This window comes from Vicugna pacos, chromosome 5 (genome assembly GCF_048564905.1).
Source record: "Vicugna pacos chromosome 5, VicPac4, whole genome shotgun sequence".
NCBI classification, from domain to species: Eukaryota; Metazoa; Chordata; class Mammalia; order Artiodactyla; family Camelidae; genus Vicugna; species Vicugna pacos.
The window spans coordinates 48,957,114-48,969,296 of NC_132991.1; the positions used below are offsets into that span (position 1 = coordinate 48,957,114).

General features: G+C 36.3%; 1 protein-coding gene across 2 annotated transcripts in view; it reads left to right on the forward strand.

The window, feature by feature from the left end:
* AGPS (alkylglycerone phosphate synthase) overlaps positions 1-7,086 on the forward strand; it is a 114,998-nt gene extending 107,912 nt beyond the window's left edge. Inside the window, exon 20 of one of the 2 annotated variants that reach the window (XM_006210205.3) lies at positions 1,394-5,264. In XM_006210205.3, the coding sequence (XP_006210267.2) occupies positions 1,394-1,515 (122 nt within the window). In that variant the 3' untranslated portion in view covers positions 1,516-5,264. Of the gene's footprint in view, positions 1-1,393; positions 5,265-5,512 lie in introns of those variants that run through there. The other variant, XM_072961209.1, reaches the window with a different exon arrangement.
* The last annotated feature ends 5,097 nt before the right edge of the window (positions 7,087-12,183 follow it).

Below are 12,183 nucleotides of genomic sequence, written 5' to 3' on the forward strand. Positions count from 1 at the left end.
AGAGGTTGCATGAATAAGAATTTGTGCTGTTTGGTTTCTGGTTTTAGAGCTCTTTTAAAACCAGAATTTTTCTTTTGAATTTAAGATTTTTTTCCCCCATCTTAACACCAGCAATGCTTTTTTATTTCTAGAAGCCAAGCAGAAATATTTTGCTTTTGGAGATGCTATTTACTATTTTAATGACAATTTGATGGTTTCCTGGAGAACTGCACACAAAAGACATTTTGAGTTGAGCTTAAAATGGTACCTACGGTTTCCAAAAGGCAGATGCTCTGTTGTGTCACTACAGCCTGATAAATGGGAGTGCATTTTAGAATGACAGGCTGAATACTTTAATGAAAGAAGGCTTCCCAATTTAGTTGGCCAATTAAATCACTGTTGATGACTTTGGATCATTAATGAAAATTTGTGGAAAATGACCATTTGAATTCAGTTATTACAGTAATACATTTGAAAAGTACTAACCACAAATAGTCCTACCCGAAAATTAAAAGATTTATTCATTTTGCCACAGATCAGCATCCTGCTTTGCTTTTTAATGCCACTTTTATAGATTAAGTACATGTAACTTTCTTACAAAAGTTCTACTTAGAAAAGGTTATGTTTTTCATTGAATATCTTTTAAAATATAATTTATGCTGCTAACTATTATATTACTTCATTATTCTCAGAATAAATTAGCAAGACCTAGAAACAAAGAAGGGAAACATTACACAGTGTATAAAAGCAGATAATTGAATTTAAGATGGTTTAGGTATTTGATTTATTTAGTGCCTAAAAAAATCTCTACCTCAGGAAAAACAATAGGAAGAAAATAACCATTATTTGAATATGCAAATTTATTTTAAAGTCATTTGAAAAGAAAATGGAAACCTTCATAACCAGATTTTTTTTTCTTAAGTCCAAGGTTCAGATTTTCTAAATTCCTTAAAGCTTTTGTTCTCCTTAAAATATTTTGCAATATATATCCTGTCATTTTTGCTATAGTGTAACGAACAAGTTCATCTGGATATGATATTTTTCTTTAGTTAACTTCATTTTCTCTGAAATTGGCATGTTTTATTGAAGACAGGAGATGGGTTCTTTTGAAATGCATGTTTTTCTCATTTTGTTACTTGTAAAATGGGCCATAATCTCAGTCCAAGCTTACTTCATCTCCATTTTCTAGTTTACAGAGAAAGGAGACACTGTGGAGCACAGGCTTCCCTTGGGAATACATTGGGCTTAATGAGCTTGATAGTCTGGTGGGCGCAATAAATCAAATAAAGCAAAACATTTCTCATTTTTGAATAAAAGCATTTATCACACAGTGTTTGCTCATTCATGGTCACAAGATTGATTGGTTCCCAGCATCGTAGTGTATATTGAAGCATTTTTGATTTTGTTTTTCCAGTGGGCAAGTTACGGAAGCAGTGGCTAAAGGAAAGTATCTCTGATGTCGGCTTTGGGATGCTGAAGTCTGTCAAGGAATATGTGGACCCCAATAACATCTTTGGAAACAGAAACCTTTTATAAATCCATTACTATTGTTATGAAAAATGTCACTTTTTTTTTTTTGAAATCTTTAACTATGGTTATACCAGTAATCAAATATATCATGGACTTTATTTCGGCTACATTTGTTTGTTGGTTTAAAATAAGTTTGTTCCATTCTGTAGTTTGTTTTGTTCCTACATCTATGGATTGACAGATGGTCTTCCTAAATCTCTCTCATTGTAGGTACATCAGTTTACAGCCAACTGGTTGTCATTTCAAATTTCAGTCAGGCTGCCAGTTGTCATTTCAGAAGAAGATGCTGCCAGCTGTTTTGTATTGATGCTTCTTGAGAACAAAGGCAGAATTTGGTGTCATCTATTGTTTCTCTAGCCTCTTTTTAAAAGTTTCTGGGAAGCAGCTATCTAGGGAAAGATTCCACCAAGGAGTGATACACATGTGTGTTTTTTTAAGAGTGCATTCTAGTGTAAGTAGGCCATTATGGGAGGGTAGCCATGAAAGAATATAGGCAATCTCTTACTTAGGATGTCTTCAGTTCTGTAAGGTGCTTGGCCTACATTTTTCTTTGAAATTAGTATAGTTATAAAACCTTAAATCCTTAGATGATTTGTTCTGTCAGGGGACACGTTTTTTGTTCTCCATGTTTCTGTTTCTACTGAGGTATGAGTTATATTTGTATCACTGAGATAACATATTGTTAAATCCTAATTCATTCACAATATGTTTTATAAGAAAAGCTGACTTATCACTCATTGTACGTGAAGAACAGGTTTGCCACGAAAGGAATGCCTTTATTCAGCATAGAGTCCTAATGTTTCTCATTTCACATTCTTGTTACTGAGACTCAGAAGAAGCTGCGACGGGAGCAGAAGGAAAGCTCCTTAAACTGAATGTCTCCAGTTCAAAGAATTGTTGGGCTAAAGAAACACAGTCATCATTCAGCTACTGAATTTGAAAACCTCAACCGTTTCAATGACAAAACCCCTTTAAAAAAAAATTAACCCAAACAACTTGATAAATTTTCATGTAAAAGTGAAGTTTCAATTTAGTTCTTAATAATAGTTTAATGCTTTTTTTTGAATTACTGGTTTAACCTAAATTTAAAAAAAATTAATAAACATGCCATAATCAAAAGTTTAAAATATATTTCTTAAAAGGGAGAGCATTAACCACATTTAACAAACATTTTTACATTCAAACCTAGACATTAAAATAAATGAAATGATTACTTTGAGTCACTGTCTGTCAAGGTTCATGATTCATATTTTGAGATGGATTCTTTTCTTAATGCAATACCTAACTTTTGATAATTTTTTAAAATTAATATTTGATCAGCTAATGTTAAGTCAAAATGCAGACGATCCTTTAAAAGGACACACTGTCTGTCTGTGTAGCAACAGCTCCAGAGTATTTTTGGGCAGTTTGATACCTTTTATATCTGAAGTAGCCTTAACCAGAAAAGTAAAAATCTAAAATTGACCAAATGATATTTTTAAGACTTCAAAATGATAAATAATTTTTAACAAATAAAATTGGCCTCAAACTAATAAACTTTAATCTGTAAGCAAATCAAAATGAAACATTCATTTAACAACAGAAACTATTTATTTATTAGAAGCTGCCTCTCTTCACTGGTGATTTATTTTTAATTATAAAATTTCCAGGAGATCTTTACTTAAAGCCCTTGATATCTGAAATAGTTGGATATTTGATAGGGAAATTACACTGACCTCTAGAATTATAAAAATCTCAGCTTTAAAAAATATATCTATTCATGAAGGTAATTTCTCTATTATCAAAATTATTAATGATTATCAAAATGTAAAAATTAATACAGTACTAATCTCAATGGAGTGTATACATGTTTCTGAGTAATTTTTTAAATAAAACTTACAGATTCATAAGCAGATCAATTCCTTTGCACGTGATTGTTATAACATTCTTTCCCAGGAAGTTCAGACTTCAGCAACCTCAGAAATCTGTATATGATATTAGGAAACTACAAATGTAACACCTGAAATTGTTGGGTTCACTAGTTCACTATTCTACATGAACCTTATGGAAATCAGTGATTTATGCTTTTGTTTTTCTTCTCCCATGTATGCACAACTCCCCAGCCTTGATTTTACAGTGAGGACTACATTTTGCAGTTGGAATCATTTCTACAGGGATCATTTAGAAACACATGAACACTCGTCAGTACTGTTTCACTCTGATTTAGTAAACCAGAAAGCCTTTCCCCACTTCACACACCCGCTTCTGAGAGGTGCTTCAGCATATACTTAGCATTTGTGGAGAGCTGAGTTCTTGAATATGCACAGAAGTACTTAAAACCTTGCCTCATATTTCTGAAATATCTGAAAATGGCTTCTTAAAATCTGGGGAACGTTGTTTATGTGAGGCATCTTAACTCATTTTGAGTAAGTTTGTTTATGTAGACTATTTGGTTTTCAGTACTGCATAACACCAACTTGTCTTTCTTAAATTAGTCATATTTCTAGTATTTTATTTGAAGATATCACATCTGGGTTGGGGTTTTAGTGGGAATGGGAACTTGCTGCTACTGAGAAATGACATTGAATATTAAAGACTTAGAGTGAACAGGCTTTACTGACCCTTAGAGAACTGTTGCCTTAATGTTTGGTGCACTTGACAGTGCATAAGTGAGTTTAGTCTCATGCTGAGTAACATGAACTTTTTTAGTTTAGTAAGAATTGCAAAAGCCACATGTTTATTGTGCCCATCATTTTGCCACAAAGAAAAAGGATTAAATTCTTTCCTCTTCAGAGAATTGGGAGTTTTCTTCCTAAACGCTTTCATATTGTAGTACTATTACTTAAAAGCTATTTGTGAAGCTGGAAGCCTTCTAGTATATGTAGCTGTGTTGATGCATTTTGGAAAACAAAAGCACAATGAAGGATGAGCTTCCATCAGTGTGTGTATGATGCCAGATACAGATGGTTGCAAGAAAACCTCTTTTTCAGAATATTCTCTTAGTAACTGCTGAGTCCTCGCTTGCATTTTTCAAAATGCCTTTTGCATGTTGACTCCAGAGATTTTCCGTTGTCATATTCTTTTATAGTTGCAACTTTTTAAACATACCTGATCAGAGAAGCCCTGTGGTCCCAAGCTGAAGCCTGTAACCTTGGCTGTTCAAATGGGCTGAGTTTGATTGAACATCTGTTCTATGTAAATGGAGAACACAAACTATTGTAGATCCATTCACAAACTGCGTGTGCTGGTGCTTAAAGCAGCCAAGATAGAATTCTGTGGAAAGCATATCTACATTTTAAGAAACACTGAGACAGGAGTTAAGGACAGCTTTAATAGTTTTTTGTTTACCACTTTATCTTTAGCAGCTTTCATTTTAATTAGGACTTAGCTCATGGTAGAGAAAAGCAGAAAATAAGTGCCAGGTTAGGATTGAAGAATTCAGCACCACAGTTGGCTTTACGAGTTACGAAGCTTGGTCTTTGCTCAAGGCTTCACGTTCCCAAATGAGCCATATGTCAATATATACATTTAATCCTTATTAATTACAACTTCCTGAGAAGGAAATAATGTATACATTGATGCTGAAATCTAGAAACTGTAAAAGATTGTTTTAAACTATTGAAATGTGGTGTCTGACATGAAGGATGTAAGTTACTCAGCTTTCTGCTCCCTAAGCCAAACAGTGTTTGTCTTTAGTGTGATATTTAACTGTAAAAACTACCTGTAATGTCAAAGATTATAGAAACATGTTATTAATAAAATGGACCTGGGTCTAAGATTTTTTTTTTCTTTAGAGGGAGTGTGAAGCCCTTTGTTCTTTGCATCTGAGTTTTTCTTTGAATTTTAGTTTTTCATCTTCATATTTCCACTGATTTGAAAACAAAATTGATTTTTATAATTTTATTAATGAAGTATAATCAGTGCAACCTAAATATAACTAAATCCTTTTGGATTTATAGCTGAGTATGTTGTTAGCTAGGTTTTGTTACTCTCTAATTATTCTAAATCAATATTATATTCCTAGGAGGTGTTTAGTCTCCTGTGCACCTGAAGCATTCCCATTTGAACCTTGGAAGATCCTCAAAGAATGAGCACTTCGTGCTCTTCTAACCACAACAATTCCTTAACAAACGTGAGTAAGGACCACTGATAAACAGAACACTCAAGCCAAAGAACCATCACAGAATTAAGTAACTTTTCTTCTGTGAGTATAAAAAGATTTCTTTTTTGGTTCCCAAAGATTATTTTATACTTTTTTTTCCCCACAAGAAACAAAAATAACTCATTAAGTATCATTAAGAATGTTTTTCAAAGACTCTGAACTTTCAAATCTAAGAGAGAGAGAAGGAAAAAACAATGTTTTTAGTGTGGATTTCTAAGCAGCATATATACATGTTTCTAAGGCATCTTATTGTTGGCATTGTTTTTCACAAATAGCATGAGTACCCTGTGAAACATATGGTTTACCTCCTGAAGTAATGTTGTTCATGTATCCAAAAAGGACATGAAATTCTTGTGCTAGTATACAGTTTCTAAAATAATTATTTTTTGAGCTATTTAAAGAATATTCCCCAAAGCTCACAGTGCCTTGTTGGGATTTTTTTTTTCCCCATGAGATAGCCATTATTTAAAATGGGTGGGAGAGGATGAGTCTTTAGAGACAGATTGTTTAGCAATTCAAGGCTCTTCCTCTTCAAGAACACATCAGGAATTATGTAGTTGTATGCAGAAACACGGAACATCCTTTCCCCAGTGTTGGTTTCAATCACCTTTTTTAGCATATTTAACTAACTGTGTGGTGGACCTGTACTCTCACATACACCTGTTCAGTCTTTGGGATTTACATGTACTCTACGTCTTGCATTTTCATTCCTACTATCCCAACTTAGTAGCCCTAGGATGTGACTTGGTGGGTGGGGCATACTCACTCAGTCCCGGAGACACCCACTACACATTTGGGATGTTTGCTCACACAGCTCCCTGAGGAGCACAGCCTGGAGTGGGGGGGTGGGCTGGGGTACCTATTCCTTATGTTGTGTGTCAGTCCTTTTTTGTGTGATGGTGCCTTCAGAATAATGAATATTTCTGTTTCCAAACAATGATAAATCTTATAAGAAATATGTGTAGGTTATATTCCTCAATTTTTGTCCTTTTTTGCTAAGCCTGTGAAATACTTTGGCTCTGATACAACTTGACTTGAATAATATCTTATCCTGAGTCTTCCTCCAAGGCAGTACGTATTCCTGCCAGTACTGTAGTCATCTTTTGGGAACCACATGTGGGTAAGCACTTCTATGTAAGCCATTATACTGCTGTAACTAATGCATACCAACAATTCTTCTCTTTTTATTGATAGTCTTAAATTGGATATGAGGTGGGAGGGAAAATTTCTGAGAGATTCCAGCATAGCTTTGTCAATTCAGACTGAGCCATACTATTTTCCACAAGGGCTCAACACATAGTCTATATACTGTGCTTTCAGTGTATGTTTAGATTCTCCTTTTATTGCTTTTCCTAGACTGTACTGTTCTATAAGCAAATGCCCATGTGTGATTTTTAAGATGTGCTGGGAAAAAAAATAAAACAATACCAAAACCACTCATTGTTACAGAAAGTGTTTTTTTTTTAATGTTGCTTCCATTTAATCTTTGCTGACAGCATCAAGCTATACTGAGAATAAATAGTGTACAGTCTGTTCCATTAAGTAGCCTCCCTGATAGTGAAGGATACTGATTTTGTCCCTGCCTGTGGTTCCCACATTGGAGAAAAGGTTGTAGCCGTCTAGGCTCTGAAATGACTGAGGATCAGACCTGTTGAACCCAGTTTGACTTGATACATTTCAGTAATCACTTGCCACACTAAAATTTTAGCTCTTACAGTATTTACCTAAAGAAAGCAGTTTTCTACCTGCCTGATACAAGGCTTAGACTGAATGAACCTGAGAAATCATCTCATCTTACTTTTTCCCAAACATAATTGCTATCTAACCTCCCCATCCCCCAGGTCACAAATGGATAACCAGTCTTCCTGTATATTTGCTGTGACGAAATGAGAATTTATTGCCTTTCCAGCAAGCCTTTTCTCAGTTTCTGAGATTTTTCAGGAATTAAGAGGTTTTTGCTTATTAGACTGAAATCTGTCTTCCTCTTCTATCCATTAATGTAACTTCTGTTTTCTAGTCATAAAGAATTGTCCAGTTGCTCTATTGAAGGGCAGATTTTTGAGTATTTAAGGATGGCTCCTGTTCCCTCAGATCTTCCCCGTCAGCTTTTGCTTGTGTCAGTTCTAGATGCTTCACCATCCTAACCTCATCATTTGTGCCTATCTGATGTTCGTAAAGATCTGGTGTCATAGTGTTGAGGCCTGAATGTTCCAGAACAGCACTAATGATTTCCTGATTCCTTATTCCAATATTCCTTAGTCGCTAGTGCATTTTCTGGGGACACTGCACTGTCACCTCACACTGAACTTGAACTGAGTTTATCTTTTCTGCATGTGCCATTTTGGCCACATCTCCCTGGAGGCTGAATTTTTAAAGCCTCATTACTTGTACTTATTCTTAACTAAAATTTGTATCTTACTGTATTTCATTCCAGATTTTCAAAATTTTGGAATTTGACTCTTACCCAGAATATTTTTTGTGCCATCCAGCTTTGGGTCATCAGCAGAATTGAGACACGTACTGTCTGGATTCTCATCCAAGTAATGGCAGGTGTCTGTAACCCGCCACAAGGGCCCGCCCAGTAATACATCCATAAAGAGCATGCAGGGTTCAGGCAGCTATGTTTCCACTTGACATGCTGTTATTTTTACATTTTGTCAACAAATAGGCTTTTTTCCAATGAATTGACATTTATGCCAGACAAACATTAAACATGCAGTTATGCTTACTTGACTTAACATCGTCAGCTGCTAGACTGAAATCCTTTCAGAAAGCTTGCTGCCCCGATTTCCTGTGCTACCTTTTGGAAAAACAAATGGAATCTTAACTGCCATCATGTTTACTTTTGCTTGTGTTTGCCCTTAGAGGCATGTCTCTTTCTTTTCAATATACTCATAAACCGGGGGTGGTGGGTACAGCTCAGTGGAAGGGAGAATGCCTACCATGCATGAAGTCCTGGGTTCAATTCCCAGTACCTCCATTAAAAAAGAAAAAATACATATATACTCATAAACCCATCCTGTGCTGCATTTTCTGATGCGATCTGTTGACTGGACATAGTATTGGCTGATGGACAACCTCTAAATCTTTTCTTGCAAAGTTCTGTCACATCCTTTGTGGCTCACTGTGCCAACATTAGAGCTGGGAAGATAATTTTTTTTAAATGGCTGAAATCTGTCACTGTAAAGCTATAAAATAACTTTGCAGGAGGTGGAGTTCTAAGTATAAGAATACAGTGGAGTCTATTCTGGAAATGTAGATGCTCTGTTTCTCTCTACCTACTGCAAGTCACTTTTTTAAAAATTTTATTTATTGAAGTGTAGTTGATTTACAATGTTAGTTTCAGGTGGTCACTTTTCCATTTTGGGCCTAATATTTTCTTCTGTAAAGTGGAAATTTCTGAGGTCCCTTCTAACTCAGTCCCAGTGATTCTGATTGATTCTCTATATTTTTGCCAAACGCTACCCTAGAGTTAATTATTGCATTAATAATTAACTTTTTAACTTACCTCTTATTAGCCAGACACTGTGCTGGGCACTTAACCCCAGACAAGAGGTAATGATTGTTATCACAACCCTGTGAAGTGAGTCGTATCATCCCCTTTTTACCAGTAAAATAACTGAGGTTTAGTGATGTGGAGTAACACCCACTGTTAGTGGCTGGGCAGTGGCATTACCCGGATATGGAGCTGGGTCTGACAGTATCCAGTGCCTCTCTACTGGCTGCTTCCCTGCTCCAGGCTGCATGTGCTGGGTAGTCAGTCTGATGTATAAAGAATTTCTGCTTTCTAAGTAGATTATTAGCAATTGCCCTCCACAGAAGGCCACAAGTAAGGAAACGGAGCCTCCTAACTGCAGAGGGGAAACTGCTGTCTTCATCACTACCCACCATAGAAATACCAGAAAGCTTGTTGTCCCAGATGCTGTGATGCTCTGCAAATGTTTAATCCACAAGTTCTTGCACTGATGATTATAAGTTTAATTTGAAACTCATAAAGGGAAGTTGCTGCATTTGATGGACTTAATAAATTTATGTTTTTATGACTTTAATATTGTACTCCTTTGAGCTGTACTTAAAAATGTAAGAATAACCTGTTACTATACATCTTCCTGTAGAGAGACTGGAAATCTAAAGAACTATTTAAGATCAAAGAAACTTTTTATTATGCTCTAAGGCCAATCTAGGTTCTTTGGAAAGTCACAGTTCCTTAAAAAGTCACAGTTCCTTAAAACTGCTAATTTAAGAAATAAGGTTGCTGCTGAAGGGTTTGAGCTACATTAGAGTTCTCAAAAAGTTGCATATATTTTGTAATTAGAATTAAGGTGTAAGTTTAGTATCTGGTGGTTACAGTCCTGGTGATTATGTGGTTGGACAACCAAGAATCCAGAGTTGCTGGCTCATCACAAAATGTGCTATTTGACTAATACTAAGGGTATAGCCCAATAAGTGAAAAGAAAGCCCCAAATGTCATGTTATTCCCAGCGATAGGTCAACAAGGGATAAGAGGCAGTCAGTGAATGGTGGATAGTGAGCTGCAAGTCACACCATTGCTAGAAAGCTACTCAGTGTGGCAGAGAACACTCTAAGGAAAGCACAACCTCTCAGATGTTTCCAGATCATCCAGTCATTTAAAAAAAGACTTACTAAGGAACCTAAGACAAAAAAGTTGTATTTGAAAATGCTGATGTTCACCTGAAATAAAAGGTTTCCTTTGGTGATGTTATCCTTTTAAAGTCAGGTGGTGTAGACAGCCACACTGCTTACCTGGACAGACTTCCAGCACTGCTGACCCTCCGTATGCCAGTGTGGAAGGGAGCTCAAGCAAGAATTATAGAGCAGAAGGTCAGAAGTTTGCTCCCTTAAAGCTTCCCTTCCTCCAAGCCATGTACCATTTCTTACCTCACTTTTCCTAGTAAGCTTGTTTATTTGGTCATCTACTCCATAGCCCTCTACAAACAAACAAATTGTTCTGACCTCGGGCCAAACCTTTCACTGACAATTGTTTGGATTCCATCTGAGGTGCTCAGGTGGCCTGAGAGTCCATACCTATATGTTCCTACATCACCCCTCTGAGAGTATCATCTGTGATCACAGCTCTCTCATTGCTCAGTGACCTCCCTGCATCCCTGCAGTTTTCCCAATTCCTGGTTATTTGCTTCTCGTGACTGGGTCATAGTTAGCCACTGTACACCTGACCTTCACAGATGGCATTAGTGTGAACATTCGTGCCACAGCTGAGGCCAGACTGAAAGAGAAGCTGTCATAAAGAATACGAATCCTTTTGCACGTATGTCATGTCACTGATCGAATGAGTCTGCTTGGTCATTCTGCACAGAAAGATCAAGTTTTTATGTCTGAAAAAATGGAAATAGCTATTTGTATACAACAAACACATGCTTATATTCTGAACATTTGTGTGGAGATGGAAGGTTGACTAAGATTATGAAATACTGGATTTAACATTTGATCCCTTTAAAATACACTACCAGGTATCATGAAGAAATCTTAAAGGAGTAAAAGCTTCAGAAGTATAGGGAATTTTCTTTTTTTTGTCAAGAAAAGTGCCTTTCTCGCTGAGTACATAAAGTTCTAGGAGCACAGAACAAAGCTTTTCATTAGAGCTTTTGAATGAAAGCCATCCTTCAAATGGCAAAACATGGGGGTCATCGTAAAATCATTTGCCTTATGGTATCAGTAAGCAGAGCTGAGGACTTTGAAGGTGAGTGTAAACGAAGTACATCCTAAAAATAAAGGACAATAAGTGTCTGGGGAGCTAAGAATGCCCTCACCATTGCAGTCTCCTCCAGGCTCTGCTGGCCAGTTTTGCAGGCGTGGTTCATGAGTCTTTGCTGTCACCAGGCAGCAATTTATCAATCTTGGTGGGAGCCTCTCTGGAGAGCCAGTGTAAGGAAAGGGACAAATGCCATGACTGACCTTTACTCCTTTACTCAGTGGTAGGAGCAGTCAGGATTTCCTGATGTATTGCTAACCAGGAAATCCCAAGTGCCCAGCGGCAATGGGTTAAAAACTGTTGTGAAAAGCTTTTTATGTTCTGAGAAGCTAAATTACACATACATGCAAACCACAGACACACAGCACCTGGGTAAATAAAGTGTGGTTGAATAAAGGCTGGGCTATTTGCAATAGGGAATCTGGAAAACATTTGCTTTTGGGTGGTTAAAGTTACTTACACTTTATGCTTTTTTTTTTTTTAATAGTTTAGAGGAAATGTGAAAAAAAAAAAACCCAGAATTTGAACATGGCTGTTGAAAATAAGATTTCAGTTTATTTACTTTCCAAATCTTAAAGGGCTATGAAGATTGAGAGGGCACAGAGCTACTGCACAAAGCAGCAGCAACACTTATAGAACAAAACTTGTTAAACAAAGAACATTTCCCAGAAGTAGAATTACGCTATGAAATAAGAGGTCATTAAACATTGACTGTCTTCCAAATATGGGCTCAAACATCAATGGTTAATGGTATTAGCTTACATAATTAAGATTTAAAATGCTATAAATTCAAAACCATTGG